This window comes from Astyanax mexicanus, chromosome 18 (assembly GCF_023375975.1).
Source record: "Astyanax mexicanus isolate ESR-SI-001 chromosome 18, AstMex3_surface, whole genome shotgun sequence".
Taxonomy (NCBI): domain Eukaryota; kingdom Metazoa; phylum Chordata; class Actinopteri; order Characiformes; family Acestrorhamphidae; genus Astyanax; species Astyanax mexicanus.
Window position 1 is genome coordinate 19,188,563 of NC_064425.1, and position 26,461 is coordinate 19,215,023.

The following is a 26,461-nucleotide window of genomic DNA, read 5'->3' on the forward strand; positions in this document are numbered from 1 at the left end:
AAAATTGGGCCGTAATCCAGAACCCCCTGCTGACCGCACCTCCCCCACAAAAGCGTGGCATAGGTGGCAGATCCTAAGCCTCGGTGATTGCTGGCTTTTGCCCATTTGGTGCCTGACCTAATGATGCAGCCCTGCTCGGTGACGCCAGGCAGAATGCCTCGCGCAAAGCGATTTAGGTTCTGTGCTTTCTGCTGTGTGCCAATAAAAGATGCTAAAGGATGAGTTGTAGATACAAAAATAAGCTTTGGGAACTTGTTCTTCTTATAACATGAGTTAAAATTATATTTTGTCTAACATTTAAGAAATGCTTTAAACATACTTCAGTACTAAAATTAAACAGACCCAAATATAATTAATGATTTTGTTCTTTTTTGTTGAAGTCTCTACTATCCAAGACAAATAGACTTTCCACTAGATTTTGAAGCAGTGCTATGTGTGTCTGATTGCATTTAATGACAAAAGCTTAAGTTAGTGAAGTCAGGATATTGGATGATCACCATCCCAGCTCATCCCAAAAGTTTCTGGATGGAGCAGCATCATTCCAGAGAACACAGTTCCACTACTCCACAGCTTACTGGTGCTTTATAGTTTCTTAATAGTTTATACTTTCCTGTACTTAAAATATCTGAATTCATTTACTAGAAGATATGTCCACATTTGTCCATTTGGACATATGGTGTATGTTTGGTGTCTAAAGTTAGCTTATCTAAATTTAGCTTCAGAGCTTCAGTTTAATTAAAAACTAATAAAAGCTTGCATCCCACAAATTTGCCCACAAACATGCCTAAATCATTACACACTTGCTTCCAATTATGCTGAGTTGCTTATGTGGTTTCTGAGGCTGCATGGCCTACTATTATCTGTATAAATTGACAAATGTCTATCGCATGGATAAAACAAGAAAAAAAACATGCTTGAAAGATGACTTCATAAATATGTATAAATACTAGGTCTGTAATTATAACAGTTATTGGATGATATATTGTTACTGATTTTGGACAATGAACCTTTAATTATTAATAATATTTAGACATTTAGAAATTGTAATATAATGAATACATGATGACCTCAGATATCTTCAGAAACATTATAGACAGGTCCATAATGGCAGAGCACAGTTTAGGAGAAAGAATTAAAACATATGATTTGTAAAGTGTTAATTGGTGCACTCAAAGTTATAAGCTATAACTATAAGGATCCATTACTTGTTATATACAATATATTAGCCTTACAGCTCTGAAAAAAAAATAAATATTCATCTTAATGTCTAGTAAGGCTTCTAAATGCTGGTTTAAAATGACTGCACAAATTACTGGCCTGACACTTTTGTTATATTGCGCAGTCAAACGGGATTAGTGAATAACAAGACTTTTTTTTTTTAATGACAAATGTTTAATATTATTTATTAAACCCTTAGATCCAGTGACAAGCCCTTGATTGGGTGGAGTGGGCTTACCTCTTCTACAGACTTGAAAATGTTTGATTTGGTTAATACTTTAAGTTCATGGTTAAAATTATAAAAATATTCATATCCAGCATCATCAATATGAACTATATATAATATTCAATCACAATGTTTCACTCTTAATCACTCCAACAAAAAAAAGGTGTCCTTTATGCCCATTTAAATATTTTTTTACCAATATTTCTATAGCTATTGAACCCCCTCTCTCACACCACCTAGCCTCACCGCTCAAGAGCAAACATTTCTTGGCTAATTGGTTTTCCGCCGAACTATTGCTTTAAATATAGCTGCAAAGACTGTTCATTAGTTTTGCACGTGAAGGTCACCCTGTCAGCTGAGGATCCATCTGAACAGTATTGTGGGCGTGCGCCTCAGCCAGAGCTGCAGGACTGGGACTTGGGTAGGGGACCAGCTGGGGAAATGAAAGGGACAAAATGAAAAACTCAAAGAAAGACAAAGAAAACAATTGGGCTTTCTCTGCCTCTCGCCTTCATTTTCTCTCTCTCTCAGCTGCTGCTGCTGCATTTAGCCACAATCTCATTTAAAGGAGTGAGCGTTCCTCACTGCCGTAGGACTGATCAATAGTATTTGTATTGCGGGCGTGCAGGGAAGGGTTTCAGATGGCGGTCGGGTCGGGGAGGGGGTGTCTGCTGTAGAACAAGGAACCACTCTGACTCCACAATTGATTCTTGAGATAAATCTGCGGCACTGTATTTATGGCAGGTCCCACGGTGGCCTTTTATTTTAATAGACTAAAAAGCTTCACGCTGGGCTTGTAAAAGCACAGCGCCCGCGAGACCATGTGACACAAAGCCAGTGAGCAGAAGTGAATGACCTTAGCTAAGGTCATTACCCGCTACATTAAGATTCTCACCCAAAACAGGTTGAGATGTGCTGTGGGTCTGATTTAATGCTGTCCCTCAATTTAAAAAAAGGCATATGTTATTTTATTTAAATTCAGCATTGGCTAAGCCACCAGTATGATGCTTATGCAACCTCACTAGATGGCTCACCATGGTTAGAGGAGAACACTTGTTGCTAACACTGATTAGCTAATTGCTAATCCATAAATTTGCTAATTCTTAGCTGTGTCAGGTTCCAAAGTTCTGACAAGGGTAGCATCATACTTTGTGAATAGGGGAGAAGTAGGGCCATCTTGGAATGTAAAGCCCTGGTCATGTTTGGATTTCCAAATGTGGATAGCCCCAGTCCTCCCAAACAAAATGTTGTATGTAGTTTATATGTAAATACAAACGCAATGCACAAATAATCGAGTAGACTATATAATTTGTCTACTCAACTAGAGGAGTCTGCCCTAGTCAGTTTACACACTAAAATTAATCTATGCTCTGCTTCAGGGAAAAACAACCTAATATCTGAGCGACAAGTGCTATACAGTGTGTGTGTGTGTGTGTGTGTGTGTGTGTGTGTGTGTGTGTGTGTGTGTTTGTGTGTGTTTGTGAGAGAGACAGAGAGATGTGCTAGCTTAGTTATCACTCTGGACATCAGTGTCAGCACCCCATGTGTATAATGAGAGCTGCTGTGGGCTGCTGTGCGATGCCCCTGTAGCTCTGTAGCTGAACGTGAGGGTCTAAGGCACTGAGTGGCACCGAGGGCATCACCGAGCCAGTGGCCACCAAGCATGACGACACATGTGGAAAAGAAAACAAAGCCAATGGGGATTAAGGGGACCTCGTCTCTTCTACAGAGATGGTCAGTACACACTCGGCTAGGCTCCAGATGCTCGGTGTCGAGCCTTCCAGACAATGTGTCTTTTACACACTCGAATAACAATAACACCCAGCCTATACTGTATATGTCACGCTATTTCTGGAATTCCCCGCCAGAACTGATTATAGGCTTTCAGGCGGCTCTACCGCGTAATATTGCTCCCATGAAAGAGTGGTTAAAAAAAAGAGGCAATTTAAAAGACTCATCACAGTTACACTGTAAAATTTAATTAGTTGGGATTACTCAATCACCTCCACTCATTCGAGTTGCTCTGGCTTAATTTTTATTTTGTTCGGGCACGCTGTACGTATTTGTACAAATTATTGACTAAATGAATTGAAGGCAAATGTCAAGAAAATTATTTACTATAAATCATTTGAGTGAACTCTAACGCTTATGCGTTTCTAGAGTCTACAGGGAATTCACCACTCTCTTTACTGATTCAGTCCCAGCTGGTTGATTGCATTTCCAGCAACTGACAAATATCCCACTAATTACAATAAGAACTCTCTTTTTTAGATACTGATTACATCCAATAACAATGACTGAGGGATTTTATATGTTATAGAATACAAAGTATGCTGATATTTCAGCAGCATATATAAAGCTATACGTCAAATGGAGGATAAGAGCAGAAGCAGAAGAGGAAGAAAAAAAAAAAAACAAACATACAGGGAAACTAATTTCTAACCCTGAGTCAGATATGTAATATTGCGGCTTTTCATCTTTCAGTCAAAAAGCTTAGGGCCTAAGAAGATTACGGGGGAGAAATCAGCAATGTCGATAATGCGTGGGGGGGAGGGACGGGGTGTGTGTATGTGTGTGTGAGTGGGTGGGTGTGCAGGGGGAGTGTGCTGGCTGCTGGCTGGGTATTAACTACTGAAAACCGCAATCATGGTGCGGGATTAAGACAAAGCTTTAATATTGTGCCATGCTCTGCTCAAAGGCGCAGGAGCTGGACGCGGGATCAGTGGCCCGGGCAGACTAAAATAAAAAACGACACACTCTGCTCAGCAAGAGACCACCAGCTCAGACTCATCTTTGAGAAAATGGATGATGCAACACCCATTCACTCAACTTATGTCGATCCATGTGTGACAGCCTGGGTAAAAAAAAATGCAGCATGCTGCTTTTCGAAACAGCTGTTTTAGTCAGTTAGCTGTGTAGAAATTAACATTTTGCTCATTTTCAATTCTACAGCCATTTCAAACTAGCAAATGCCAATTAGCTAATTAGAGGTACATTTATATAAGAATTCTGGGCTCTCGACTTGCATAAATTCAATTAAATAAAGCATTCAGCATCAGTTATCACCCCTTGAATTATCTTAGCGAATCTGAAAACAGTAAGTGATTCTCCTTTAAATCTCACCACAAAGGCAAAATTATAAATATTAGTTTAAATTATGCACCTGTCTGCACTGCTTGTACTAGTAGCAGTTATAATGAAGGTGATGCTGTTTTATGAACTCGCTGACAGTCAGTGGTGTTGAAGGGCTGTTAATTTATTCTAATGCCAAATGTGATGGGATAGCAGTTGAAAATGAAAATTGTTCATGACGTGTTACCACAGGGTACAGTTTGGGAATGCATGCTCATGGCTCATGTTACGGGAATGCATTATAGAAGGCATTACCATCAGACAGCGCAGTGGCTAGTAATGATTGTCAGATCCGGTTCAGTGTAGCATGAAACATGGCAGCACAGCGATGTGCGCAGCAGTCTTAAAATGTTGTGGGTGGACTGGAAATGATTTGGTGATTCGGCCTATTCGATTCAAATATACTGAATAATAAAACAATGCCTGAAAAAATGTCCAGAGAGGATCAATTGAAAGATCAACAAATTTGCTATGGCTTGGTAGCGTTACTGCTCATTACCACATTGCAGTCCAAGGCTAATCAACGCCTACTCCTGATCAACCATAGCAGCACACACCTGTGTGTGTGTTAGTGTGTGAGTGAGTGTGGGTTTCCAGCATCAGAGTGGATCGCTCCATCTTCTTCTTTTCTCCCACTCATTCCCACCCTCACTCACTGACTCACTTCACTCACTCATTTATCCTCTCCGCTCTCTCCGCCACTGAATATACAATGATAAAGACTGCAATCAACTGTTTCTATAATACGTTTTTTTTGTGGCATAGGTAGACCTGTCACCATAATCTACTACGTGTACAATACATGGACATAATCCAAGAAGATATTATCCAAAAAAAATTGGTTATAGTGACTGGTCTAGTCTGAAGGTTAGATGTTTTCAGTATTCACCATCCTTTGATGTTAATTTAAAACATTCTCCTAACTGCTCATGAATCATCTGTTGTATATCACGATTATTATAGTTATCATCTAAAACGTTATTACTGTCATTATTTGTGGTCGCCTTATCATGTCGCTACATTTTGGCCTTTGCAAGCTGAATGATGGCACTTTAGAGATACAAGGTTATTGTAAAATATAGCAGTCGTTTTCCGGGAGAAAGGCCTTGCCAGCTCTATATTGGGAAAGAGAGCATCTAATAAATCTTTTTCCCTGCAGTGACGAACACTGGCCAGTTTTGGGCCAATACTGCTGTGTCCAGCTAATTGCCTCTGAATTAAATGCTGCTGTGGCACTTATCTAAGATGAAGTAAGAAGAGCAGCGTCTTTGCTGAATGGAAGAGGACCTTCAGTCTGTTGAGAGGATTCTACACTGGTCTGACTGAATCGAGCATGCCGGACACTGCTTCCAAAAAAAGGCCTCTCCTCCCCCCTCTCTGGAGGCAGCACAGCAGGTGGATCTTTTGATTTGTAACCAAGGAAAAGCTCAAACTCATTTCCATACAGATGCCCCCTTCACTGCACATGAAGACCCCCCTCCACACACACACAAACAGCACTTCAGTCCAGCAAACCACACAGGCTGCTGTGAAAAAGACCTACCAGTGCAACTTTAAAGTGGAGGTTCAGAAAAATATATATATAATAATAATATGTACAATTGTACTCATTGCAACAAATTTAAGATTAACCAAGATGTGATTGGTGTCTGATTCTATGGTTTCACAAGGGAGGTTTCACAAGGCTAAGTAGCTTTAGCTAAAATGAGCAGCCTACATTGTTAAACCGTCCCACTGCCACTGCAAATCAGCTCTACATTATAGTTTTTAATTATAAAAAAGTAAATAGAAATTAGGTTTCATCATGGCAAAATCCAAATTAAAAGTAACTGCCGCTACTTATAGCTATGCAGCGTAATTCTGCAGTGTGTGATAGGGCACGGGATATGTAAAATGCTAACTTTGGATTATAATGCTGCATTCTATTATATTTTAAAACATTGAAAATCTGTTAGCTAAAAACTTTAGCATTTACCACAACTTTAGCATATACCACAAAAAAAGGTGTAAATTGTAAGGTGTAATGTTTTGATTAACATTGTCCCAGTTAGACAGTACTGTGTATGGATGATTTAATGAGACACAAAAATGATAAAAGTGATAATACACTGTATTATAGTGTGTATTTACAAATGTATGTGTGTTGCAGCAATCTTAGATTCTGAAATCATTGTTGGTAAGGCTCCCTAGCTTTTCTCAGTAGGAACTCCTGCTTGTGGAGGCGTTCCAGTTGAAATTTCCTACTTGGAAATTCCGACATCTAAGTTCAAATGGAAAGCAGACTAAGCTTCCTTATAGCCATATAGCTAAAGTACAAACCTTAGAAAGCAGACCTTGGACATTAAACATGGCTGGTTGACTACATTTATGTTCATGTTACATAATGTTTAAAAAATATTGCTTTAAGATCATCCCACACACTCTCTCTCCCTGTCTATCTCTCCCCCTAGTTCATTAGTCATTTCAAATTCTCCAAACACTGGAACATTAGAACAGTCAAAGTTGCCAAAACCAATGAAAGGGCGTAGGACGGGCCTTTGTAGGGAGGTGTCTCGCATCTGGCATCTGCTCTGAGTGTCCCAGGGGAAAGGGACAGAGGTGCCCTGTTGGTCACGCCAACTATGGGAGGATGAGCAAGTCTCACAAAGCTCTTTTAAGCATGAGCCCAGAAGCCCCCCGCTACTCCTCACTTCCTCCCAAACAAACATTTCAAAGAATCACATCCCTAGAAATTGTGATGAGCAGTCCTTCACACTAAAAAAGCTATAGACGCACCAACTACAATGTATTTATCATAAAACTCTGTCAGGATCCATCTAACATTTTTTTCTAGCTTTTTTGTCCCCACTTGATCCAAAACGCAGTGCAACGTCAGCCTTGATGATAAAGGCCATGTGTGGTGGCCATATGCCCAAAGGTGACGTCTTGCCATATGATTCTCATTGAAGTCAGGCTCAGAGCCTTTTAAAGAGAAGCCCACATTGTGATGTCTTAGCTAAGACAGCATTTATAGATCAAATATACAACACAGTGATAACAGAAGACAACACTGTGCTTTCAAGACTAGATGCAACAGTATATGGTAGTATATGGCAAAGCAACCAGTCAAAAACAACTGAAAACACCCTAAAGTCGAGTATTGGCTTTTTCTCTCTTAATCTAGAGACTTACCTGGGTAGAAGTCTTTGGATTTAGACAGTTTGATGGTGGCACCAGTCTCTTTCTGTAACTGCACGATCGTCTGACCGCCCTTGCCGATAATGGAGCCTGCTGCGTAGCTCGGGATCAGAACCTTCAAAAAGTACTCGCCTTCCTCTGCAGAAAGAAAGAAACAAGAGGAAAATAAGACTTTGGCACTTCACTGAAGCTTTAACAGGGTCTCTCCCCAGATATCATGTCTTATGCAGGTCTCATAAATGATGTAAGACTCAAACGTTCAAGCGTTTTATTGTTAATCTGTGAGTAATGCAGACTGAAGTCAAGCTGTTTTAACTGATTACTTAGTTCTTTAATCATCATTAGAAGATTTCATAAATCAACTTCAAGGTTTAAATGAGATTCATTGAAAAACACTGCACTGTAACTAATTTCATTGATGCTAAGTCCCATATGGTCCAAATGTATGCGCCATCCATCAAAGCATGTCAGACATTTCACTCGTCAAATAAGAAAGCCTTATTTAAAAGCTTTGGCTGTCCTCAACAAGTACATCGCACATACTTTCATTGCACAATTTATAACATTCGTAATCAACATCTGAAACAGGAAAGAGGGCCATTTGACAACAGGTAATGGCATGAGTCTCCTTGTACGTGCCGAGAAAACGAGAAAAAGTCCAGCTCTACCTGCCAGCTTCTTATCCAGGTCAGCAGAGCCAGAGTGCTCATAGCCACCGCCCTCTGACTTTAACATGACATTGTATCCACCCACCTCAGCCGCTTGGGTACGCGCCTAATATTCCACCACAATTAATCTGTGTCAGCTCCCAGAAGACGAGCGCTTTAGATTGGATTGGTATTCTGGAGGAGTGATTTTATCATCTGCAGCCATTCTGGTGGGCAAGCTAAGCTACAAACACTACCGGCCAAATACTGCTGGCATGAAAAATAGACAGTAACTATACAATTAATTATCAAGCACAGCTGAAGAAACAGAGTGAGAGCAACAATGGAAACGAATGCGTGAGCATGTGGCATGTTTGGGTTTGAGAGAGAAGCTGCACAAGTATTACTGCATAAGCACCACTGGCACCATGAATAGCTAGGCGGGATTTTTGTCAGTCTGCTAAAAGATGCTTTGATCCTCAGAAAGGTCAGCAGATTTAATTGTGGTTGAATACAATTGGTAATGATGATGCGTCAGCTTAGCAAGTAAACGTCAAGGGTGTTCAATCCTTGTTTGAGATATCGACTCTTAACTCTATAGAGTTCAGGTCCATCACCCCTGGCTCTAATATGAAGATGCCTGTAAAGATTTTTTTTTTATGACTTGGGTCTGGATTCATGACCTAGGGTTGGAGCTTAAGCCTGTAGAGTGGCAAATGACCAGGCCCAGAACTGAGCACCCCAGTCATAAGTCATTATTAACTGGGTGGGTTTAACAGTCTCTCAATTATCTAATCTTCTTGTGCTAATCTCATTAGAACCATTGGACCATCTACAGTATCTATGTGTGTGGGAATCTTAGTCTGGACAGATCTCACACTGTTGCCTGTGGTTCTAGCCAAGTTCCTGACTGATCATATCACTATAATAGAGGACAATAACAGTGACATAACTTGGCATACAACACTCATTACAAACTTGCTGTTAAATCTGTACCGGGTCCTCATTTTATTTCATTAATCTGAGCCCCAGTATTTCCTGTGGTGTATCGACACACTATGGCCTGACATTCCAAGCTCTATCTATAAAGCAGCACAAGTACATGATTTTCTGCAATGACCCAGATTCCCCACAGAGCCAAGACTGCCCTCCTTTTGATTTGGATGTGTCTAATTTTAACCACCCCTGATTAATATGGCAGGGGGTTCATAAATAATGTGTATCCTGCATGCATAAGTATCCTCTCTTCAGAAATGTGTAACAAAGAAAACTAGGGAGTACTACATGTTTGGAATGCTCTTGGCCCGCTATAAGTGAATGCATGGATTTCCAATTTATTGATTGCTGTTCGAATGTGTGCTGAGAGACCAGAAGGACGTCTGACACACACGAATGATGGATTGTCGCTTGAAATGTATGGCATGTCCTCTTCCTGTCTTTAAATCAATACAATCTGAATGAATCTGATGAGATTTTTTAGAAATTAATTTACTGTGACAAAAAGTCAATGAAAACATCAATGACATTACAAAGCATATAACAACAACCTAATGGGTTTGCTTTAATATCATTTACACTTCCAACATGCAAACAAACACAGGCACAATTCTACACTGCAATCTAGCAAATGCACAAAAATCTAGTCTTTATTTAATTGATCCTCTTAAGATAAATTGAAGACTTTTAAGAACCTGTAATTTTTATTGCTATTGGGGATTGGAAGTGGGTATTAATAGGTGCCTGAACGCCAATGCAGCAGGCTTCTTATTCACAGTGCAGGTCCAGCAAAGTGCCAGATCTTTCTCCAGTGGGGCAAACCAGTATTATAGCTCTCAGGATTTCCCAGGGTATTCCCAGGTAGCACTGGTTAATTTTTGGCAAACAGAAACTATCTGGCTTGGATCTGCATTGCCAGAGGCCCTCTGTGTCCTCCCATTTCAAATCAACATAGACTACAATGACTCCGTAGTCCAAGTTTCAGCAGGAACAAGGCTATTTCCTGTCGCTTCTCAGCAAATTGTCCAGTCTGGAAAACATTAATGTATGTGCGTATGTGCCAACTTGCTAGTAAGGGAAGCATCTCCAGTCCAGGACACCCAACGTGCTCTTGTGGGAAGGAGACAGGAAATGCTGGTGTGCTTTTCTCCCAGTGCGCCAAACACCTTCCCACACTTCTAAAGGTTCTGCTCATACTGAACTTGCTTATAGATATGTTGTGCTTTGTTGGTTGCAATATATACTGAATAGGTATCATGTATAGGTTGGCATGCGTAAACAAAGTCATTGGTTGCTAGGAGCTCTCCAGAGATGGGAGGCCCAGAATAGACAGCATCAGCCAGGGGATTGAGGGTTCAAATCCGAGGATCTTGTGTCGAGCCGTGTGGGCCAACAGGACGATCTACAGTTAGAGGGCAATAGAAGCAAATATAGTTCTCTTAAGCTGGATAACAGAAAATGATGGGACAGGCGTTAACTGTCTTGTAACAACTGCACCATTGTTGCGTTATTGGACTGAGGGACTAGTATTTACACTCATCTAGGTCACTTTTAACGTCAGTGATTTATCACAAAGTGTAAAGCATCTAGGCTGGGCCACTTAGCCGAAGGGCCGCTCTCAAAATGGGACCGGCCCACAAACAGGCTATTTAAAATAGACGCTAACCTATAAGCTAACGGTAGTGTTAGCCTTTTCCTTGGATGTCAGGGAAAGTGTGAGGGGCTCAATGCTTTTGTTCCAGCATTAAAAATGGCGTAAAGAGGGGACCAAATCTTCCCTTTCGCATCGCTCTTTTCATTGTTCTCATCCATATTCATCGAGCATCCTGCACTCCATTCCGCCACAGACAGACAGAGAGAGGCGAGCGCCTCATCCAATCCCACGCCACCTTTTTCAAGAGCCCTGCCCAATTTCCCCCGCCCTTCGGGAGTTTTTTTTCCTTTGACGCAGTGCTTTCAGATGAAGAAGGAGGAAAAGAAGAAGAAAATGAATGCGAGGAAGCAGCGCCCCCTTTACGTTAAAATCATACCGAGATCAATAGGCAGACATGACGGTGGTTGCTAAGGTAATCAATGGGCTGGCCACCACCAACGGGGAGACCGGCGAGAATGGCGGCCAAACGAGGGAGGAGATTAGCAGGAATGGAGAGGCTGGAGCAGAGAACGGGGTGAAAAAGATGAATGCATGGCTCCCCGAACCAAATATCTGCAGCAACACAGCAGCAGCCACCCTAGAAACTTAATGGGGGGCTGGCCAGCCACGCATTAGGATTACAGTATGAAACTGTCAGTCGGCTCTGAATGAAGTAGGCCGCAGTGAGGAAGAAGCTATTTGTCCTCCATGTAAATGTCTTTGGGGGGAGAGTTGATCTTCAAACACAGCTGGCAAATCATGTTTATGTAAGACCTCCTTTCGAGAGAGCTGCTCAATCTACTCTTTTGCCAACGGGAGATATCCTATTCTCATGCATTCCTCCAATCCTCTAAGAGAAAGATAGTGGTTTGGTAGTACTTGAACAAGTTAATTTGGAGGGAGCTGTACTAACTTATCTATCAGTAACAAAAAAAAAAAACTGGCTTCTTCATACACCAGCTAACACTATCCTTGTATCACCATCTACTTTTCCTGCATGCTCCCAACTGCCACTCTCTCTCTCTTACACACACATACACATTTTTTTTCTGGCCCATTTTCTATAAGAGGGTCATAGTCCCCTCACACTGCTCACCAAGGACATCTGCATCTGCTACTTCAGATCCAACAAGCCTGAGCCTGTGCCAGTGCTTCCATTTACTAAATTACTACGTTCTACTTTATACATTACATTATTTCTCGAGGCACAGTTCATGCAAACCAAGAGCAGGTTTATGGTAGCGATGTGAGCTAAAATAGCACTACTCTCCTAATGACCTCCTGGCAAGCGAATTTACTCTTCCTTTTAGAAAACTTGCTCTCTCAATTAAGTGAAGGCTTCTCTTTTTTTTTCATTAGGTAGTTGATTACATTACACATTACAGTACATTGTGCTTTCTTTATGGATGAATGAGGTGTATTTATTAATAATTTAAACAGTTTATTTTCATAAAAAATTAAACATACAGGTGATACATATTTCTGTTTTTTTATCAACACTTTCCTAAGTATAATGTCTAAAATTTAGTAATATCCATAAAAAAAATATGTAGTATTACTTATGAATAATTCAAATATAACTTGTATATAATATTTAAAAAAATATTTATTTTGAATAAAGTATTTTACTTAGAGTACTAGGCTACGCCATGCTGTGGTATTATATCTAAACACTAAACAAACAAGCTCAGTGCTCTCTCTATAAGTGGGTCATTTCTGGCTACTGAATATGGAGCATTTACACCATTTTAAGACTGAAGCAACAGCAGCCTCCTACAATAACTGTGCCATCCTGACTTGTGCTCTGATTAAACCGTTTACATTTTACTTATTAGATTAGAATTCAAACAGGACAAAAAATCTGTATGATTTTTTTTAAACCGCACATAATATTAAACAAATAATACAGACATTGTCCTGAATATTCTGACTTTATAAATGCGCAACACAAAGCCAGCTCTATTTCAGTGTACAGAAACTAATATTACAGAGGAATTATTAAAAGCAAATAATTTTTAAAATACCAACTGTTTTTTTTTTAATTTAATGAGTTTCACTCACATTATGCAATTAACTCATTGTTTATTTTCAGATTGCTTTTCGGTATGCAATATTTCATTTTCACTTCTTTGTTGTTCCAATGATGCAATATTTTCCCAGTTAATGTAATCATACCAAAAATAGCAGAATTGCCTTTTACAGCTTTAACTCAGAAAAAAAACAGTTTCAACTGAATCAGTGTATCCCTGATATCATAAAATATTTATTTATTTTCCAATTTAGTGAGGATGCACAGCAGTGATATTCTGAAGGATAATGTGAGGATACTGAACATTAACAGATAATCCCTCCCGGTACTGCAGGGGCTGCTCTTACCATCCTTTAACAGCCATTTCATTTGGCCAAATGGATGGTGTTTGTGTGTAATGCCTCCCACGGGTACAGCATGGTTTTGGCTGATTGGCAATGCGTAATGCTCGCCATCGATTCCTCCACATGTAAAACAGTGGGCCTGAGACCAATATGCAAGTGTGAGCTTAAGCAGTGTTGCATAGGGCAGAGGTTCCAATCCCCACGGTGAGGGGTGAGGGGTGTGGAGGGCAGAGGTCAGATCCAGCTGCCCACCTTCACAGAAATAAATCTAAATCATCTTTATTAGAGACATGCTTACTGAGGCCTGCTGCATGTGCTGGCTGCACTTTGGTGTGGGGATCTGAGATCTGAGGTGTCTGCGCACATTGGGTGTGAGGCTGACAGTGTAGCCTAGTGACAGGCTCAGATGCTGGCATAGCAAGCAATGTGGACAGGCTGTGCTTGTATTAGGCTTTAGGCCTTTGTTTTTTTTGTTGTTTTTTTGTGGGGAACATGTGAGGTCCATCTAATGGTCCATGTTTTTAGCTAGCTTTATACAGTGTACAGAGGTTGGTGAGAGCTGCGGCTTCATTATAATGCAAGGTCATCTGCGGTGATGCTTGCTAGCTAGCTAAGGATGCAGATGAAGTGGCTAGATAACATTAGCCCTATCTATATTTTGTTTCTTCCAACCTTGAATTCGAGTTTGGTTTTGGACAAATAATAAAACAGGGAAAGAAACGAGGATTAATATTAGTATACGTCTGGGTAGCTGTGTGGTTTGTTGTGTATCATGCTAGGCTAGTGTTAATGTGGTTGTAGTTATTGTTATTATTATTATTATAGCTGGCTAAAATGGACGCACTTAGCCTTGCTAGCTGTGTTTTCTATATCCGGGTCTTTTTGATTCAGAGCAGCTGAATGGGCCTATTTTGGGGGAAGATGATGAAGATGCTGCTGATGATGGAGGTGCGAGGGGATGATTCAGGGTACAAAAAATGGAGATCAACCTGCGCTTCCTACGCCATGCTCGATCATCCCTAACACCCCCAAACACGCACACACACATACACACACACCCCTCACTGACTATATGAACAAGTCTTTCTAAATAGCTAGTGCATATACATTAATAGATGTAAAGCAGCACACTGATCCCACTCACCTCCCGTGTTAGTGCGCTTTGTGCTGCTGGCCTCCGTGGGGGTCTCCAAGGGTCTTTTACGGGAGTCCGGCGGGTCTGACTCCATGTGCGGCTGCTGACTGTGGTGGTGCGGGTTGGAGAAGATGCCGTTCTGCTGCACTGCCCCGCCGGCCATCATTTTTCCTTTCTTACGCCTGCTGCGACTCTTGATGAGGCTCCTTCTGGTTGTTTATTCTCGTTCTTTGTTTTTCGTCGACACGCAGCTATAGAAAGGAGTGTAAAGAGCCCCCTTGATCGACTGTGTCTGTGTGTGACTATGTGTGTGAATGTGTGTTTGTGTGTGGATGTGTGTATGTATGTTAGTCGTGTAGAGCAGAGCCGATCCGAGAGCCTGTTCCGTCAGGCTTCTTCAGAAAGGATAAAGAATAACCAAAAAAAATAAATATATTTTTCTGTTTTTCGTTTTATTTGTATTTATTCCCTGCTATGCAGCACCGCTCCTCTCTTCAGTGAAGCCCGTGATGGAGGGAGATCTTCCTCATGAATATGCAGAGGCGAGAAAATGATGCTCATACAAAAAAGCAACGCTCTAACGCTCTCAAAAACGGCTAGTTAGTTATAAATAAATTGAAAATAAATGTGCAACAAAAAAACGCACGCTGAGAAGACGCTCCTTGGCTCGTGCATGAGCAGCTAGCCACTCGGACGGGTAGAGTAAGTACGTTCAGATATGTTTTGTGTAAAAAAGGTCCAGAGAACTTGAAAGCTCGACCGATAGACAGATAGATATATGCCTGCCGTCTTTCTTTCTAACCTTCTTCTCTCCGTCGTTCTGCGTGCGCTGTTTCGCTTTTTCGCCCCGTGCTCGTGCGCTCTGACTGGAGGATGCTGCTGCTGCAGTCTCACAGCATCTCTGCGCGGACCGTCGGGGCGCAAGCGGCGCGTGACGTCACACGGCGCCCTGTCAAATGTGGAGCCAAAGCGCTGTCTGTCTCGCGTCGCGATTGGACGGAGCCCCGTTTGACGCGGCCAATCAGACGCACTCTATGCTAACGACAGCGAGAGAAAGAGACCAATAGAGAGGCCAAAGAGGGCGGGGCCCGGAGAGGCGAAGGCAGGAGGCGCCATTCCCACATCATGGCACCGCGAGCCTCTCAGAAGAGTGTAAAAATACAGTGGCGATAATGATGATTATAATTTTATTTTACAGCAGCTCATAAAATGTTTAACACGCGCCATATCCAATTTAAAGACGTATAAAAAGTTTTTTTCTTTTCTTTTTTTCTCTCTTTTTTACAGCAGCATATAAAATGTTCAGTAGTAATAAGCAGTAGGCTACTTTTCTGCATTAAAAACAGAGTTCTGGGCAGAAGTTTTAGGTACCTGTAATTTAAATTTGACTTACGAAACATCTCATCTGGAAACTGAGTGTTCTTTCTCAGTAAAAGACAAAACATCTTAATTTAAAACAGCAGGCTAGTGTTTTTCTGTGTCACTTTACATTAAAATGGTGTTTCTCAGGCCTGTTCCTTTGTCTTCCTCACTGCTCACAACATGACTTAATTTACAATTCGTTCGCTCATTAGAAGTCTATTTTTAATAAATTGGGTGTGTTACAGCAAATCAAAAAAGCACTAAAGTGTGCAGGGCAGTGTGCTCCCAGGACCAGGGTTAAGAAATACTGCATTAAAACACATCTCTACTTTTTTAATTGAACACATTAATTGTGTGCTGGCCAGAGGTGTCAAGTAACTAAATACAAATACTTTGGCACCTTACTTTTGCTAGACCATTTGCTTATCTATATTTTACTGGAATAATTCTTGTTCAGATTGCTTCTATTTTATTTTACTTCTTTACTTCTCACATTTTCTCACAATTATCTTTACTTTCTACTCCCTCCATTTAAAAATAGCCTTGTTACTCTTATTTCATTTCAGCTTGTTTTCATTTTGGCTTCTCATCATAAAAAAAATATTCAGATAAGTATAAATAATAATTAAATTTGATTTTGGTTTGATGAGAGGTATACACATATACCATTCTGACACCTTTTGGTTTATATGCAGTCCATTGCACCTGCACGTCACGCCACACTCCAGCAAGAACATAGCAAGACATAAGGATTGTCCACGACAGAGACTCAACATTAACCTCCTAAGACCCGGCGTCCATTTTAATATAACATTATAGTCATTAAAGCTTTTATAAAAATGTGTTTTGTCGGCGGAGCATGGTGCACTATAGACCCCTGTGGTGCGGCCTAAGCTTTTGTCTTTAATAGAATTTTTCCTTACATTACTTTTACTTTTGAACATTTAAGTAGTTGTGAAGCCTGTACTTTTACAAGCTTGAGTTGATTCTTCTACTTCTACATAAGTATTTTAAACTGTAGTATCTATACTATACCTGTGTAATGCATGTGAATACTTTTGACTAGGTGCCCAAGGAGAAATCTGGTACCATACTTTTGTTTTTCAGCTAAACGTACATAGTATCTACTTTTTTCAAAAGAATTTTTTTGTACTGTATTTTTACTGTGTTTAAGTTTACTTACCTATTTTCACAAGCGAAAACACTCTTGTTGGGGGTGGCTGTGGCTGGGTTAAGTGTTTTAAATAAATGTTTAGGTGTCTAAATCAGTGTTTCTTAACAGTGGTTAGTGGATTCACTGCTTTAACACCCCCCTGCAACTCTGAAAAGGCTTCTTAATGAGCTGATTAGTTAAGGTAGGTGGGGAGCAGTGAAAGCGAAAATGTGCAGCCCAGGGTGCCTCCAGCCCCAGGGTCTAAAATATCTGCTGCATGTTGGTAACTTTAGAAAGTTTAGGCAGTTAGACAATTTGTAATAAATAATTTGTTCTGAATTTTTCATTCAGTGTAAGAAAAAAGCAATGATTTTTAACTTTTGCCATGACAACAATGGCAGTGTTTTTCATCAGACATAGAGGAAAAACACTGTGCATTTCTTACAATAAAAAAATAAAGAAATACTAACACAGACCCTAAACTAACTTTCACTTAATTGTGCATAGTTAATGCAAAGTTAGCTTACTCGGTTTTGCACAGTACAGTAAGGTTAATGAGCTATTTTTTTTTTTTGCATTTTATAATAACCTTTATTATATAAGTGTTGGGGCTCCAGGAAAACCTAAAAACACACAGACATTTGATTAAATAAAGAATTCATGAACTACACCTTTTTATAGACTGTATATTTGGATATGGAGTGAAACACTTTTTTACAGAGATTGGTGATATAACTAATAGTTAATAGTCACAGTATTTTTTTTCTTGTAAGATTTCACAACTTGTCTGAGTTTATTGTGACGTGATTTGAAGTCAGTGATTTGAAAAGATAAACCCCTGTCTGACTGATTGCTTCTAGCAGTGCCACATAGGTGGCAATACCTATTCCTAAAACTACGATTTGCCTGTAGCTCCGTTTAATCTCAGTGTTTTGATCTGGTTTAGATGTAGATATTTTGGATGCTTAAATAAGTAAAGTGCCTCAATTAAAACAGCTAATTGTAAAGCTTTGAATTTGGACGTATTGGCCAAATATAATAAATACTGGAAAAGTAAAAAAAACAAAGGTATTGTGCTAGCACTGTTTGACATTGACAACTATATAGTAACTATGTTTCATATATACACATATATACACAAGTACACACACATCAATAAATTAATAAGAAAGAAAGAAAATAAAGTCACTACAAATTCTGAACATTTTAAGAAGTACTTTATGGTGAAATAAGGAAGAAAGCCAAAGACTGATGCCGGTCTCTTCCTTCTCCTGTTAGGTCCAAAAAATGGGAAGACTCTGTAATTGATAGAGAAAGACTGCATGGTGTGGTTAAGAACTCCAGCTGCTGAATTTGAATCAACTGCAATTCATTCAAAGTGTTGAAGCATTGAAGAACTGCCAAGAAGAGGGAGTTTCTGTAGTCTAAGCATGAATTTATGAAAACAGGAACAAGGGTTTTAGCATCTATAGAACCAAGAAAGGGTTTAGTAATTATTTCCTGCTTACAATCTGAGCGGAGTCCAGACTCTGAATAGTCTCTTAAAATGTACATGAACTGCTGGGTGAGCACTGACACATACCTTTCACATACTGTAACCGCCAGGCAGTCACACTATTGCAAATGCTTACACACACACTCTCACACTCGCTCCTTTACACACACAGAAGCTGTGTCCACACTGGGTCTGATGTAAAGAGGCACTCATAGTACTCCAGGTTCTCAACAAGGTGACACTGCATTTGGCCATCTCGCACAATTTCACACAGCTATGAAAAACTCAGATGTGGATGAAACCTATTCTGTTTAAAATTCTGCTCAGAGGAGACTTTTAGCCACTGAGCAATATCAATAATAAGACTCAAGACTAAATTCTCTTTGATAAAATGATAGGAAACAGTCTCAGGTACCTGCAACCTATTGATCATAGCAATACGCAGTTCAAAAAGAGGAGTAAACAAATTGAGGTGTGGTGTGGCTACAAACAGTATGACTCAGCGGGTTGAATATGATACAGAGTACGATACCAGAGGCTGCATGACAAACTACAGCCTTTCTATTCAGCCAGTAGCATCAGTTGCCATGGAGAATAAAATCCATCTAAAACATGCCCAGTGAAACATAGGTATTTCTTCAGTAACACCATATGAGAAAATTACGCATTTTATCTTGTAATGAAAGGAAAGTTTAAGGGGCCCTAGAATAGAAAAATATTATTTATCATGGCATCTCTGAATAGTAAGAGTTTGGTACATGGAATCGACATAGCATGAATCTAAGTCACTGCTGTTTCTTTACTGAAAAGAATGTATGCCATTACCAAAACAAAAAATCCCCACAACTGTTGCGTAACTGTGTTGACTCAAAAAAACTGTGTTTATTTTCCCAAATATGCATACATCCAGCCTACTATCAAAATCCTTTTGAAATATAAATTTGTCACTTTATATAAACACAAGTGTTTTTTTTTCATTCATACATTTTTGCAAATAAAAAAAGAAATTGAAAATGAAGCTTATTTAAAAAAAAACACCAAAATGTAGAACAAGGTGCAAAGTCATATTGTGAAAAAAGTGATTTTTGATGAAACTTTTTACATATAAGTTTTTTTAACGCAAATGAATCATGTGACAAAGTTGGCAGGACCTGGTGACGCATTAACAGTTTTATTTAGCGATATAACACAGCAACGCTTACTATTGATTTCAGAAGACAAATTATATTTTATTTATGCTTAAGTTTATGCTTTGTTTCTCTTTCTCTTTGACTCTCTTTATGACTCATGTGGTCATGCACACACAGAGCTGATGGCATGTTTTCTCTTTTCAAGCTGTTGATTATGGAATATGGAGCTACACTAATGTTTATTTTCTCCAGTAAAACTCCTTACCTTACAATATTCTAGTTTTAAAAGCTTTAAAACTACCCTGAGATATTATCACAATCATCGACCGGGTGGCACTGAGAATTCAGCCATTATTTGGTGGGCCACTGCTAGCCCTGCCTGACAAAAGCCATAAGAAATATTGCAAATGTCTGTAAATATTTCTATTTGGTTGTTTCTTTGTCACTTCTTATTCAGTAGCCTACATTATTGAAAGTTTCTTTAAATAATTAAGATGGAAACAGATATTTACATATGAGTATGGCCACCTCCGTGGTTCTACACCCATCCACCCATCCCTGCCACTGTAGGCCTTCTGTTTCTTTGCATACTTTATTATCCCCCTTTCACCCAATGTTCGGGACCCCACAGGACCATCACAGAGCAGCTGTTATTAGGGTGGAAGGTCATTCTCAGGGTACAGTGTTCTATACCAACTTAATTTCTTTCTAAATGTTTTATATTAAATGGAGATGCTTTTAAACTTTCAAATGTATCTTCAACAGTTCACACACATTTAATTTGAAAAAATAAGCTTTTATAGAAACATATACAAAAGATTGGGTTCTTTTGTGGAATCTGCCTTGTCGCAGCTCTGTTTCCAAAGATTTTCCTCATTCAGTCATTTGATTTGAGTGAATTGTCTAGGTGAGGTTTAGTTTTGATTTTTTTTGTTTGTAGTCAAAAAAAAAAAAAAAACACCTCAGTTTTCACAGTAAACTTACTATAGATATTGACTGTGTAGAACACCCTGAAGGCAGGACCTGCAAAACCACTATACGTATAATCCTGTAAACAATGTTAACTCAATAAACCCTATTAACCTTTAAACCCAATAAAACAAAATTTTCATATTGGTTTGGGTAGTTATTAAATAATTCACAGTATTTATAGAATACATGTTATTTTGTAAATTTACAAGCAAATAATAGGCCTAGGGGTTTGAGGGGTCAGTGTTCTTTAATTCACCATGCAGTAAGTAGTCTGGTCAGTTATTGTAGCTGTGATGTCTGATGCCTTGGGCATTTTTCACAACTGCCCCCACCCTTTCTTAGAAAGGATTATGGAAATGGCTTCAGTGCAGCCTTTTCACAATAAAGCTATTTACTTGCCTCTCTCTGCAGCTAGGAAGACTACACTTCATGCATGTTGTACGATAACCTTTTTACTAATTAAAATGTATATGCCTTTTTTATTCTTTGTTTTAGTGTGAGCACCAAGTGTAAACACACCAGGGAACAACACGTCACTAAAGGTATTGTAAATTTTATTTTTTCCTTTGTATTTGTGGTAATTTAGCTTTTTCACTTTTTTTATTTTCCACCCCTTTCAATAAAAGTATATAAGATTCCGTATTATTCATTAAGAAAAATAAGAAAATAAGCTGTTGTTTCTCAAAAAGATGCTCTCAGCCAGTCACGGGGCTGTAACACACTGTAATACACTGAATGCATCTCCAATCCACTATTCCAGAGCTTGTTTCTCTGACCTAGCCCCGTTTCCCTGTAAAGCATGGTGCTCATCTGTTCATTTTGGACAGATGGCTGCGGGTAAAGCCTCCATTCCTGCAATATGCGTTTATGAGCTTTCACATAAACTGAGGCAGTCCCCCCTTCCATCATAGTCCTGAAAGGCTGAAGCTGGCGTGATATCTAGTCAGGGGTGACTTTCAATGCATAACCCCATCCCCCACACCTCACACATTGTTTGCGGAGGAGACCCCATCTGCCCCCTCCTCCAGGAGAGCACCACAACTATTGTTAAGCGCAGCCCACAAAGAGAACCGGAGGCACTGGCTGGATTAGGTAACATCTGGCACAAAAAAAATACCAGGTTTATTTATGAGCAACAACACGGCAGCATGCAGTTTAAGAGGGATTGGGGTATTTGATAATGTCCCCATCATAAACTGCCTTTGTTTTGAATAATTATCGGGTTGTTATCATAATACAAATAAAAGCCCGAAAACCACTGCGAGAATAATGGGAGCCTCCCCAGGAATCCTCATTTCTACCTCAACCACAACTGTTACTAGAAGACAGCCTAGGCGTCAAGTATTCATTTATTGCGCTACTTATTCAGTGCATTAACTGTAACTGTCAGTAATTGTAATGAAATTGTAATGCAGTGCCTGGAGACAGATATATACACACATATATAAATCACATAGTACATGGTATTTAATTGTGTGTGGCTTTTTTCAGTATTAAAGTAGAGTAAGAGTGGAGTTGTGTTTAAATTTTAATGTAGACCAGTGCATCTTAGGGCTCTCCTCTCCTCTCCTCTCCAAGCACAGGCAAATTGGAGTCTCCATCTTGAGGCTGAACAATGCCAGTAAAAAGAGAATCACAGCTGAGATCTGCTGCCTGTTCTCCTTTAGAGGGCACTCATCAGACTTTAAGTGCAGGACAAGCCCAGAATTAGAGGAAAGATAGGGGGAATCATTTCCTGTATCTGCTTAAGGTTTCAGCATGAGTGCAGCATCTCCACCTTATTAGCTATAGCAGTGTTTCTCAATCCTCTCCTGCCTCTACTACTCCTAAGATTATAGATTTTTTCTTAATTCCAGCACATCTGATCCATTTAATTAAAAACAGCAGGTGTGTTATTGCCTAAAAAAAAGAAAACACTCAAAAAACAATCAGGCCAATGGTATCCAGGATTGAAAACCACTGTCCTTCATTAGGGCCTAAAATACAAACAATGTGACCAAAGATTTTGGCAGCCACAATGACCTTGGTCAGAAAAAAGTGGATAAGATAAATAATTCATTAATAAAGAGTACTCAAACTATCATGTTCCTTAATTGGATTTTTTTTAAATGTATATATTTGACTGTTTGCCAAGACTATTTAAATGTAAACAAATTTTGTTGAGTTTGGGATTTTACCTGAGATTGTGAGTTTAATTTGCACATTCTTCATTTCCCTTTTTTTTAGCTAAAATATTACACATTCAGAAGACATTCAGTGACATATATTTACACAAAACCTCATTAATACAAAAATCTTTTATAACTATATATGTATCAGACAATTACTGTCATTATTCTTCATACAAATATTCCTTGACATTTTACTATCGCTTAGTGTGAGAAGAGAGTAATTCTTATTCATCTGATGTTACATACAAATTTCTGAATAGTGTTTTTCAACACAGTTAGCTAAGCCAACACCAGACTTGAATTGTCTGTCTGGAAAAATGAAAGCAAACTGAACATTTTTATGTTATAACGTAACTCAAATAATTAATTGTTGGCGGACAGTGACCTAGGTCACTTAGTCCCCATTATGGTAGAACCAGTGTGTTGAAAATCTTAGCTAGTCAATCTAGTCAAATTATCCTACCAAAGCACATATCTAAATATATATATTTTGTATTTTATTTTTCATTTTGTAAATGAAAAACTGTTCTGCCATGTTTAATTGTCCCACCACAGGCAACAATTACTGACAGTGGCAAGCAGCTGTAGGAAAAAATACTGCACATTTTTTGCTACTTTTGCTACTTAATCTAATTAAATTGACACAAATCCATTAACATAAGATTTTTTGGGAGGCTACATCATCTCTAATTTTTAATGTAGCTATAATGTTTAACTGGCATTTTGTAAAGTATACATATAGAACATTGTGTACTAAACAGTTCTTAGCCAAAACACAATACATCATTGGCTATGGTTAAATACATGTGTAAACAGTCCCTAGAATGAGACTGAAATGCACTGCTTTAACACTACTTCTAGACATTCTTTAACAGGCACCAAACCTTTGAAACCCTAAAGTCTGTGAAAAAAGGTTATATTACAATTGTGAGGGGGACCACTGCTCATCACATGACAATGCAACTTATATGAACTGGTTATGTACAATAATCCAGTTTCAAAATAAAAGAAAAATGCTAACATGCTATTAACCTTTTATTAGAATCAGGTAAGTTAAAGTAGGTCATTGTCTCTGTGCTGGAAAGGACTTACATTAACTTTCACTTCCAGCCGAGGGCAGTATAGGCGCAGTTTTAAATTTTATTCTGAGGTAGAAAGAGTGCTTGAAATGAGGTAAACAAATGTACTACTACTCTACTGATAATTTACTTGAGTACAAAATAAAAAAAATCTAGTCAAACAAATTAACTATTTTTTTGCGAGCAGTGGGGCCCTGTGTGGTCAACCTAGCCTCTTCAATCCTTATGTCCAATTCCTCCCTCTGCTGCAGGAGGCTCTCAAAATCGTCTTCTGTGATGACCTGGGCCTCAACATGGACTTTCTTGGTGTTTCTCTTTTTGTAATCGACCCGGGTCAAGATCTCTGCAAGGTCAGGCGGAATCAGTCCTGCTGTCACCAAGGGATGATCCAGATGAGCAGAGGTTTCTGAAGTGGGCGGTTGGGAGGATGCAGAGGGTGTCACTGGAGAGGAGAGTGATGGTGACTCCACGGTCTTCAAAATAAAAGTTTACACCCACATAAAACACTGCTGAAAAGTATCTTTTTAGTTTCAGCTTATTGTAATTGTAATAAAAGACTTTTGAATGTGAGATTTATAAATGTAAAATAATATAAAATATAAAGCTAATTCATACAGAGACAATAAAAAAGTGTGAGAAGAGTAGTGATGGCTGTTATTATATTTACACGTTTTATAGCTATTATTTTATTTACATTTTATTTTATTAAAATCTACGAAGCTAAAGCTGGATGCTAATGGTCATTTAACATTATTTTTAAAAATGTACTTATGTCAAATGTAATTAGATACTTTCCAATTTATCATTTTTTTAAATCAATAATTATTAACCAGAAAGAACTCATAATGATGTATGTGTGTGAATGTGTGATCATCTGACCTTATTTTTAAAGGTGTGCTGGGTTAGTGCTGGAGGTTCATTTTCAATGTGTATCTCTGTTCTATTCTTTTTCATCCATTTTAACAATTCAAATCCTTTAATGAAATGTTTTACATTCTATAGAATTAGTTCTGATAATTTCTAGAACAAAATCTTAAAATTAGTTATGAAATTGGCATTAATATTCGGAAATGGGTCTGGGCTCCTATGGGTTACTAAGTATTGTAATAAATGAATCAACCACTATCAGTTATGACTGGCACAAGAAACTGAAACTTGTTTTAAGACATCTCCCAAATGATTGGGTTATTGATAATTGAGTGCAAGATAATGCATTAGATTACAGTATTCTTGAAGCCAGGGCGGTCATTTTCATTGAACATGTATTTTGTGAAAAACTGTGTGAAGAGAATTAAGGAGAATGGCTTTCCGATCAGTTAAAATCAGAAGAGCTCACTTAATCTTTCAAACTATTGATTCCATTCCTTATTATGTCATAATTGTATCGGCAGGATAATATTTCTTAAATAATTAAGTAATTGAATAATATCACAGTTATAAATCTAGCCATTTATAGAGGTACAATTTGTCTACAAAGCCATTGGCCAAGCTGTAGTATCTAGTGTGTGCCAGGAGGTGGTGGAATTGTGCTTTTGTAGTATTGAGAGACCTAAATAACAAGATGGAATAAAAATATAGAGCTAGAGTGCAATGTTCAGTATGGAGAGCTTTTATGCTCATAAAACTGGTTGAAGTGATAAAATCTTTTCCTAGGAATTTGCAGGTAAACAATTGGATGACCGCTTCACCCTAATGTAGTTGACCAAAATATACAGGCCCTACTTAAAGAGGATATTGGGATCATGTTGTGAAGCATTCTTTTTACTTGCCTTGTGGGGATACTGTTTAATGACATGGTAATACTGACCGCAGTATAAACACAGTTTAACAATTTCCCACTCCTCCAGCTTACAATAGTGATTCTTCAGCAGTTTGCCTTGTTCAGACATGGCTGGGGTAATGAAGCAGTGCAGTCTTCTGTCACAAATTGAAGGAGGCAAGTGGATGTAATTGCAGACTTTCATAGAGGGAAAGGCCAAATTCCGGGTAGAGGTCATAAAACCAGATCAAAACAACAGAGCAGACTTCCAGATTGCATAGGCAGAAATAAAGAACTGAAATCTGACTCATGCAAAAAAAAACATGTTGAAAGACTAATTCTTACATACTAACAAATAAATGATGTCAGAAATGTTTAATTTGACTGTGTGGAAATTAATTAACCTTAGTTTAGCAGGTAATGTCAGAGTCTAAATTGAAAAAGCTACAGAAAAGAAATATGTTGTTTAATCTGTTTTTGCATAATCCAGATCTCTATAGTCATTACATTCAGTTTGTCTGTCATTTAGTAATGTGCATTTGGGAAGCTGTAGCAGAGCCAACATTACATTCATGATTTTATTTGTGATTGTTCACAGACAATTATTGTGATTCATAATAATGTTTAAAATAATTGACCTAGTAGTAGTAGTAGTAGTAGTAGTTCCTTTATTATGTCAGAACTGTAAGCCTGTGTTAACCCTTTTAGACCCTGCATCCATTGCAATGGCCAACACCTGTTTTCTTTTTTTTTTGTGTATTCTTGCATTAACCCAGCTTGCCTGTTGTCCAAAAGAATAGACA

The 26,461-nt window shown here is 38.8% G+C and overlaps 1 protein-coding gene and 1 long non-coding RNA gene across 4 annotated transcripts in view; one reads left to right on the forward strand and one right to left on the reverse strand.

The window, feature by feature from the left end:
- The window catches only part of nova2 (NOVA alternative splicing regulator 2), a 61,994-nt gene extending 46,544 nt beyond the window's left edge, over positions 1 to 15,450 (reverse strand). Inside the window, exons 1-2 of the mRNA XM_007236823.4 lie at positions 14,547 to 15,450; positions 7,748 to 7,891 (exon numbers count right to left, since the gene is read on the reverse strand). Of these exons, the coding sequence (XP_007236885.1) occupies positions 7,748 to 7,891; positions 14,547 to 14,703 (301 nt within the window). The 5' untranslated portion in view covers positions 14,704 to 15,450. The remainder of the gene's footprint in view (positions 1 to 7,747; positions 7,892 to 14,546) is intronic.
- Positions 1 to 24,543, forward strand: part of LOC111190767 (uncharacterized) — a 79,108-nt gene extending 54,565 nt beyond the window's left edge. For all 3 annotated transcript variants that reach the window (XR_007425429.1, XR_007425431.1, XR_007425430.1), the window contains 2 exons: positions 21,145 to 21,191; positions 24,151 to 24,543. This is a non-coding gene — a long non-coding RNA (uncharacterized LOC111190767). The remainder of the gene's footprint in view (positions 1 to 21,144; positions 21,192 to 24,150) is intronic.
- The last annotated feature ends 1,918 nt before the right edge of the window (positions 24,544 to 26,461 follow it).